Below are 8,959 nucleotides of genomic sequence, written 5' to 3' on the forward strand. Positions count from 1 at the left end.
TTATTTAATTTTTATTTAGTTTTATTTTTTAACTAAGTTTGTTTATTATTTTTCATTAATACTTATATATATTTTAATTTTATTTAATTTTTAGTTTTATTTTTTAATTAATTTGTTTATTGCTTTTTCATTAATACTTAATTTTATTTAATTTTTATTTAGTTTTTTAAATTAATTTTATTTATTATTTTTTAATTTTATTTAGTTTTTATTTAGTTTTATTTCATTAATCAATTTTGTTTATTTAGTATATGTAATAATACAATAAAAACATTCAAATATATAAAACTATAATTTTTAATCAATATTGCCTCCAAATTTTTTATATAAGTGTCATCTTATTCATAAAAATAAATAAATAAATAAAAATAAAAATAAATTGATAAAAAAATATCCTATTGATAAAAAAATAAATTGAATTAATTAAAAATAAAACTAAATAAATTTAAAGATATATAAATATGAGAGTTATTTTTAAACAAAATTAATAAAAAAATAAAATTAAATGAAAAATAAATAAAATTAAGAAAATAAAAAGAAAAGGGTAGAAGAGACATTTGAAACGGGGAGAGAGAGAGAGAGAGAGAGAGAGAGAGAGAGAAGGTGGGAGGGGGATGTGAGGCCGTGAGGGGGAAAAGCAGCTCTCTAATTGTACACGTTGAAAGTTGAAACACACCAAATTCAAAGGACTGAGGCAAGAAAAATCTTCAAAATCAATTTTAACAACTACTATTTCCAGTACTAGACGCCAAAAGAAAAATGCACCAGTGCATAAAGAATATGAATGCCGCTGAAATTAGAGTCACATAAGGTTCTAACACCGAATATGCATCATTTATGATTTATAAAGTAACAGCAGAAATATGACTTTCAAACCTAATAAACAGAGGACAATAGAATACAATCCACATTGTCTTGTTGATGAAAACAGACGCTTCACTATTGCGAACACGGATAAAGTCCGCATCAAGCCGGCATAATTATCTCCTTTTGGCAACATTAAGCCCGCAAAATTTCTCCTTTTGACTGGCACGATACTTACACATTCAGCTAGACGTTATCATAGAGTCACTAAACGACCGAACCTGGGGCATGTAGAAGATATGGAATATTAACAAAATGTGCAGCTTGCTGATACAATTTAAAGGTGCCCATAACAGTGAGAAAATACAGAGTAACTTTTAAGCACAATGATTAATCTAATTGAATTTAGACAGAAGGATATTAAATACCATTCCTTCCCTATGATAATAACAAATAGACATTACCCGTTAAAAGCCTACTAAGGATGTCTCCATCAAACCAAAGTAGCATTCTGGAATCCCATTGCATGGAGGAAATGTCTCGGTAAGAATTTACAACCTGTAGACTTTTTCTGCTTTCTCCTTTTCATCTTTGCTAGAACTAGTTGCTTGAGTAAAATATACAGTCGAATAAATTGGTGGAGAGTTCTGATCCAGACTTCCATTGGGCCTCAGTATATGCTTTGCTCCTGCACTAAGTTTGACAGGTCCTGATCTTTTATGGCTAGATTTTGAGCAAACAAATCCACCAGAAGCTACCACATTATCTTTCTCATTATCTGTAACTGGACAGCTGACATCAACCGCTGAACTCACACAAGCATTCACTTCGGATGCAACTGCATTATCTTTCTGTCCAACTGGCTGTTCTCTGCTCACTGATGCTGTAAAATTCAAGTCTTTTTGCAGTTTGAGGTTAGGCCTTTTTGCCGTTTCCATGTCTTTCTCGTCTGCAGAAGCAAATCTTTTTCTCCCTTTGTTTGAATGATCTTGACTATTATTATGAACAAAGATGAATCCACCGCCATAATTGACTTTGATTTTGTCTCCATAATTTGAGGATGTGAAACTGTAATTTTTTGTTGCCGACCCAGTAATGGAGGAAGGGTCAAACATGATGGGAGCATATGATTCATATGTATGTGAACTTCTGTTACTACTGGAAGGGAAAGACACAACTGGTCTTGGATGCATGGAAGCGTGAGGATAACCACTATTGGCCTGCATGTTGCACGAATGGTACATTGAAGTAGGATAACGAATAAAATGATGGGAACTTGTTGAATCTTGCATCCACTGTGGAAGCTTTTGTATAGGCGTTGCTCTTGATGCTTGAGTAGAAACTTGACTCGGAAAAGTGGGATGGGAAGTTGATGGAACACTATAAGATAGACTTTGACCATGCTCGCAATTGTTTGAATTTACTAGCATATGATGGCGTATGTTTGGGGGATATGGACTCCAAAACATTTTCCTTTTCTCCACATCAACAGACTGAGTTTCCACTCTGCCATGAACCGTAGAGTGTCTATTCATAAATGATTGAGAGGGAACTAAACTTCGTGAAAGGTCAAAATGAAACCCACAGTCTCCACTGGTTGAGGAACATCCACCATTCAACGTCCACTCATATCCAAAACCAAGATGCATACAATTAGGTGTACATTTCTCTGGTGATATGGAACAATAGTTTGAAGGGATCTCCAATGACCCAGATTCTGTTTGAACAATGCAATCGTCATGAGGCGATCTCTTTGAAACAGGTTTATACATCCTCAAGTTGTGGCAATTTGTAGCATGGTATTCTTTGTTGTAGCTACCAACAGTCACATTTTTTCCCATCAAGCGCATTGTTGGTTGGATGACAGATTGCATGCCTAGCTCAAAGGCTCTGTCTGACCGAAACTCAATACTATCAGAGCAACTTTCAGTTATAATATGATCCCTACAAGTGGGATGAGAAAATTCCAGTTGTCCAGGATCACAGTGATTAAATTGAGCCTTTTCATCGTAGGTTTGATTCTTCAGTTTCTCAAGAGCTTGCAACTCAACAGAACCCAAGTCAGATAACACAGCTTGTCCAAGTGAATTGTATTGCTTCAAGAACCAATTCTGATCAACATCATGGTTTGATGAAATAAAAGGAAACTTACCTCTAGTCCAGACATAGCTAGAGTGTGGCAGACAATGACTAGTGGAAGGAAAAAACTGAAGAGAGCTTAATTGTGATTTTGAAACCTTATCCATCTCACAAGAATCATATCTTGTCCTTGGATGAAACTGGATAAACTCTCCCTGTGAATTAAGAGGCAATCCGATGAAACCTTCATTAAACTTGTCCCTCCTAATTGGTCCTCCAATTGATGTTGGTTCTACAAAAGTTTTTGTATAAACAGAAGAGTGAGTGCTAGTTAATGTATCTTTTGCTAACTGGTATGTTTGGTGAAATTTAGGGAAATCATTGCATGCATCTATTACTTGGTGCATTGGATGAGTTTTTCCAACAATTGGGTTCAAGTGACTTTGGCCTAAACAAGATAAACTATCTTGGTTCCAGAGAAGAGTAAGATTACTACATGCATTAGAAACTGAAATACCCTTGCCTATAGGATCTTTTGACCTGTTTGTATGGTCTGCTGAAATAGAAAGACTTTGTTCTTGACAGACCCCAGTTTCTGGATCAAGCCTACTATTATTTACCAGTCCAAGATTATTCATATCAACTGAGCAGTTGGAACTAGGTGTTGACATGAAGCCATCCTGACATATGCAATTTAAATCCACGTTCTCATCGACTGGATGATTCAGATCCAAAATTTCAATCATGGGAGTCCTCTTTGCGATCGAGGAATTAGCAGCAGCATGAGCAAAACAGCCATTGAATTGAGTTTCTGAGGAAGTTTCACTGGGTGGGATGCTGTTAGTAATAAGCTCTTTACCATTCAAAATTATTTGTGTTTCTTCATCAATCGTGTTTAACTGAGCTCCTTCACTTGCAGAAGGATATTTACTTAAACTGTCTGTACTTGATGATGCAGTCAAAACATCAGAAACTATTTTGCAGAGTGTTCCCAAATGAGGCAGCTGCAGAGGTAAACTGCCTCTGGCATTCAGTAGAGTGTCACCTTTACCAGAAATAGTCAAATTTTCGGTTGGATCATGATAAAGCTCCACAAGGTCACTATCCAATGGCTTCACCCTTTTCTTTCTCTTCTTTGTAGAATTGCTCCATTTTCTCTTCTTGACTCTAGTAATTCCAGGAGGTATCCTTGTGACCCCCTGATTTCTGGGTACAAACTTTGAAGTCTGAACAAGTCTAAAGATATGTTTCTTTAATAAGGTTCTCATGGTTGCTGTCTTCACCTGTTTATGGACAAGCTTTTTGTGCATCTTTATAACCTGCTTCTCATGCACTTTGCTTCTCAGTATTTTGTACACATCAGCTGGAGATGGCATGTAAAGCTTACAAGTTTCCTCCTGGAAGAGGAAGGGCAAGTGATCAAAGAAAAGCACATAAGCATAAAGCAGGAGACTTCCTTTAAAGATTATTCTCCTTAAGAGGAGAACGTAACAAAAACAAACTCTTAAACAATTAGAATGTTTAAAACTTCAATTCTTAACGTGCATTACTCATTCTACTTATTTGCTTTACAGGAGTCTTTTTAGTTTGTATTCCTTGTTTTAGAGCTTCTCAGACTTTGCATAACCAAAGTTATAGTTCTTCCTACCCTTTAATTTTTATTCTTCTCCGTGTTGACTTTTGTAATCGACAAATTATATTTGTCAAAAAATGTGCATGGCTCAATTTTCAACTGGATATTATATCAATGCCCTACTAGTTGCATCAGATGCTAATATAACACATCTTTATATACTTGATTTCTCTTTTAGTTTCTACTCTGATGGTACCTTTGCCCTTAGCTTCAATTACATCTCCATTTCCCATCTTGACTTTAGAAGTAACTGTAGTATCTATGTGTCGAGAAATGTACGCTTATTTCCAAACATATATGATCACTACAACTACCATGTATATACCCAATGTTATCTTTTCCATGGATTGACGCAGTTGGTATCTTTATGAGTGGTTGCTCCAATAGGTTTTGGGGTCAATTACCAGTGGGTACAAAATGTCTTGCTGAGTGCCTGAGTTCCCCATGCAAAAGGCTACTGCACTAGGGCAAATGCCCCCTGTGATTTACCCTCCTTCGGAGAATGTGGGGTTGCCCTGAGGGGCCGCTAAGATGATGACTTTACCTTTTGCTCCAATGTTATCTTTTCTACAAATGCATTTAACATATGGAAGAATGATTGACCATCTCTTTAAAAAAATTGACTTGATTTTTTTTTTTTTTCTTTTTTCACATCTGCAACTATCTGTAACAAGGCCTAACTTATTGTATATATTGCATTGAAACTTTCCTTTCCACTATCAATTGATTAATACTATAATTTGTCTTCATGTAAATATCTCATGAGACTTTTTAGTTGAAGGAGTTCATACCTCTATTGTTGTTTCTTTAGGATTTATCTTCTCATTGTTGATTTGTTTATCATTTTTCTTCACAATCTTGTTAAGTGTGAAATTTAACTTACACTGAAATGCATTTCATTAACTCATCAAGGTTTCTTAACTTCCTTTGCTCAAAAGATAATAAAAGTAGCTCATCACTTGAACTGGTAAATCAAAACAATATTTGATTCTTTGATAGAAGCTATATTTCATAATCGTATTTCTCTAACATGTCAATTAAAATATTTTGCACGTCTATTCATCAATAATTTTATCTGCATATTACCTCACATGATTCATTATCAGCATGAACTTTTTAAAATAGTTCATCTTTTCTTTTCCTTCTCCTTTTTAGGATTCTCTAAATCTCTTCTTAAAGACAAATTCAATTTTTCAAAATTTATGATTTCTTTTAAACTCTTCTTGCAGTATGCTCTACTATGCTTTGTGCCTCCTTTATATATTTTTTTTCTCCCATAAATCTCCAAAAAATTTCATTAATAACAACTGGTTGGGTTAGGTTACGGCTCTAGCATCACTTGATTGATATCCAAATGATTTCTTTAATACAAGTGAACAACATCACTCAGAGATGTATTCTAACTTGGCTCCTCATCTCTTAAATTCACTATTCACCATAATCATATTAAAATTGCAGCATAATTTCCATTTTCATCTTCCAAACATCATAATCATTAAATAAAGGAGGAAATTATTAGATAAAAACGAAAAAGCTTATCATTTTCTTTATGTATAGTAGTGTAGATCAAATTAAATCATATAGAATAACATAGGGATGGCATACACACCAAATGTCCTAGATTGAGATTCGGGAGGCAAAGCTACGCATCCTGTACTAAAATGAGGCAAGGCCAACTCTATTGGAATAATTGGCACCTCAACATTTCAGTTTAACTACTCACCCTATCTGAACACCCGATTGAATACCACTAATACAAAAATAAGAGGACCAAATGGCTAACTTAATTATGAAAATACTAAGTTGAAAATATATATGCAGAGGAGGGCTTATTGAGTGGCTATGGTTGCTGCCCTCAATTTTTTCAGTCAGTACCTACTGAGTGGAGGTCCATTATATCCTTTGTGCTTACAGTTACACTCACAACATTGCCAGCTTAATTAGCGAGTTTATAAGTTCAAAATGTAGTATTTTTTGAGATATGAAGATGGATTAATCTACAGTTACCATTTACACTCTAGAGATATAATCAACTCAGATAAATTTCTTGACTCAAATGTGAACGAGACCTTTAATTAAGTCGCTACATCTACATGATCCTTTAAGATGAGGTATAAAAGTGAATTATTGCCTCGGAGATAGTCAGTCAAGGTGCCAAATTTTTTCATATACAATCATTATTATTTTTAGTAACTATGTTCTCCAAATGGAAACTTTAGCCTAAGTTGTTGATAACAGCTTTTTTGTGTATATCTCATGTACAACAAAGTTAACTACAGAAGGAACAATTTGCAGAAAGTAAGAATAAGCTCAAATCCGTGGGTCGTGTACCAGGACCACACCATTAGTATTAAGCACTGAACTCAAAGTTCTCTGAAAAATAGATACCGTTATTGGATGAAATTACTAAAAGGAAAGGATGAAAATTGAAAGGTGTGCTTTTAAGACACACCACATAAACACTCAATTCACAGCTAGTTGGTTCAGTGTAGGTTTTTTAGTCTATATATTCCAGCTATGGTCGGGCCCCTACAAGCATGTTTACCGCATGAAATATCAGTAGCCTAGGCTCCTAAAGTTGCCAAACTTCCATACCCACAAGTGGCCTCCCTCCACTGACCACGTAACTTGATTAAGTAATGCATATTCTTGTAAAACATATGGAAGAATTAATGATAAGGAAAAAAAAAAGACACAAGATCCGCACGACTACAGTCGACAGCTGACAGCTACAGCCACACATTACTAATCTACTATGCACAGTGTTTGAGTTAGGAATTATTCCGAACATATAGATATATAAAGGATGAGGGTAAAATCTGTCGTTCGAAGAAGTTGCCGCATACCTTTTTGGCTGCACGGATCTCATCTTGCTTGTGTTTCTTCATAACCTTCGTCTTAGGCTTTAACTTTTTCTTTGCCCCAATCTTATCCATCAGCATCTTCCGGCATGATCCATCTTTATTCCGCTTCTTTCTTTCCCTTATTTCGATCCCTTCCCCAACCCGCAAACTGCTATGTGACGCGACGGCAGCTCCTTGCTTCTTGCCGCCACCGCGTCGATGATCTTGGCGATCTTCCTCATGTGTGATACGAATCGGCGGGGCCACCGCAAAGAGCTCGATAATGGACCTTTTCTTGGGCGTTCTTTGTTTTGCCCGGGAAGACGGAGGGCGAGTTCTCTCCTGCCGCTCCTCCGCTGAAGCTTCTCGGTCTCTTTCCAGGTCGACTCCAGAAGTCTCTGCCGAAATATTTAGCTGTACTTGGACAGCAGCAGCATCCACGGAAACCTTGCGTAAATCAAGACCACCGGCCGCCGCGACCACGGATCGAACTTCCCGCAGCTCGTCTGCCCACCACTGGAACTTCCGAATCGGCATCGGAGGCAGAGACCGCCCTTTCCGGTCCTCCAAAAATGGCCAGCACTTCTCATAGTCGACGCCCCTCATCTTCCACGCGAACTCCCTTCCATTTCCGAGACGAAATTATCAGACATCGACAAACCAAACAATCCGGTCAATAAAGGGAAAATCAATCAAAAATACCCACCGAATCGAGAAGATCTCGGCGACTGCCATGACTTCGATCGGGTACACGGATCAGGGCGAACGAATCTTAATAGTTCTCGGACGGGCGAGGGAGGAGAGAGAGCCTCACGGGAGACGAGAGGAGAACTGAAGAAAGAATCAAAGCAAAAGGTCAAAAAAATAAAAGTAATAATAATAAAAGTTAGTGAACGAGAGAGATGTTCTCAGAATTAAAGAACAGCCTTTCTTTTCCCGCTCAACATCCCCGAAGGCGGACCCCACTTCACCCCTAAACTCCATTCATTATCGAAAGCGACCTATGCTGCGACATGGAGCATTTAATCACAATGCGAAGGCGACGTGGACTCGTTATAGGCCGTCCGTTTGCGTCGTGATCGTGCGGGATGCGCCCCCACTCTCATGATGATGGCTGGTGCTGTCGCTGGCACGACGGCCGTGGTGGTCGCACATGGATCCAGTCCCGCTGCGGCAGCACTGCTGGCGCACCGTTCTCTACCACTCAAGTGTCTACCAGTTTAATCATACGATCAGAAAGTTATGAAGCCACTGATTTCTAGGTATACAGACGGGGAAAACACGTCGTGGCTTCGTGCCCCTTGTTTATTTCCTCTGTCTCGACACTGATACCGTAGCGACGACAGCGGGCCCAGGAGCTTCGGTGGTCACTCGCCTCGAAACGGGTAGCGATCGATGGTCGCGATCCGATCGCACGTACCCCCCCCTGGCCACGTGCTGGGCACGCGGAGCGAGTATAACCGGGCAAGGAAAAGAAATTAAAGGGACCGAACTAAGAAGGTAATCTTTCGAAATATTAAAATACGAACCTAAATTTTATATTTAACAAAACTTATACTCATTTCCCATTAACTATCTCTTTATTAGTAGTTGATTGATT

The 8,959-nt window shown here is 37.6% G+C and overlaps 1 protein-coding gene across 1 annotated transcript; it reads right to left on the bottom strand.

The window, feature by feature from the left end:
- Window positions 1–772: 772 nt before the first annotated feature.
- Window positions 773–8,237, bottom strand: LOC122000762. The gene is made up of 4 exons (XM_042555216.1): window positions 8,066–8,237; window positions 7,363–7,981; window positions 1,269–4,280; window positions 773–1,085 (listed from the first exon to the last, which is right to left on the bottom strand). The coding sequence occupies exons 1-3, from the start codon at window positions 8,092–8,094 to the stop codon at window positions 1,356–1,358; spliced, it is 3,573 nt and encodes a 1,190-aa protein (XP_042411150.1). The 5' UTR covers window positions 8,095–8,237; the 3' UTR covers window positions 773–1,085; window positions 1,269–1,355.
- Window positions 8,238–8,959: the final 722 nt, after the last annotated feature.

Source organism: Zingiber officinale, chromosome 7A (genome assembly GCF_018446385.1).
Source record: "Zingiber officinale cultivar Zhangliang chromosome 7A, Zo_v1.1, whole genome shotgun sequence".
NCBI classification, from domain to species: Eukaryota; Viridiplantae; Streptophyta; class Magnoliopsida; order Zingiberales; family Zingiberaceae; genus Zingiber; species Zingiber officinale.

Coding starts and splice junctions, on each gene's coding strand:
- LOC122000762 (XM_042555216.1), bottom strand. CDS start 8,094: ATGGCAGTCGCCGAGATCTTCTCGATTCG. Junction 7,982..8,065: donor GCCGAGATCTTCTCGATTCG/GTGGGTATTTTT, acceptor CGGAAATGGAAG/GGAGTTCGCGTGGAAGATGA. Junction 4,281..7,362: donor AGATCCGTGCAGCCAAAAAG/GTATGCGGCAAC, acceptor TTCCTCTTCCAG/GAGGAAACTTGTAAGCTTTA.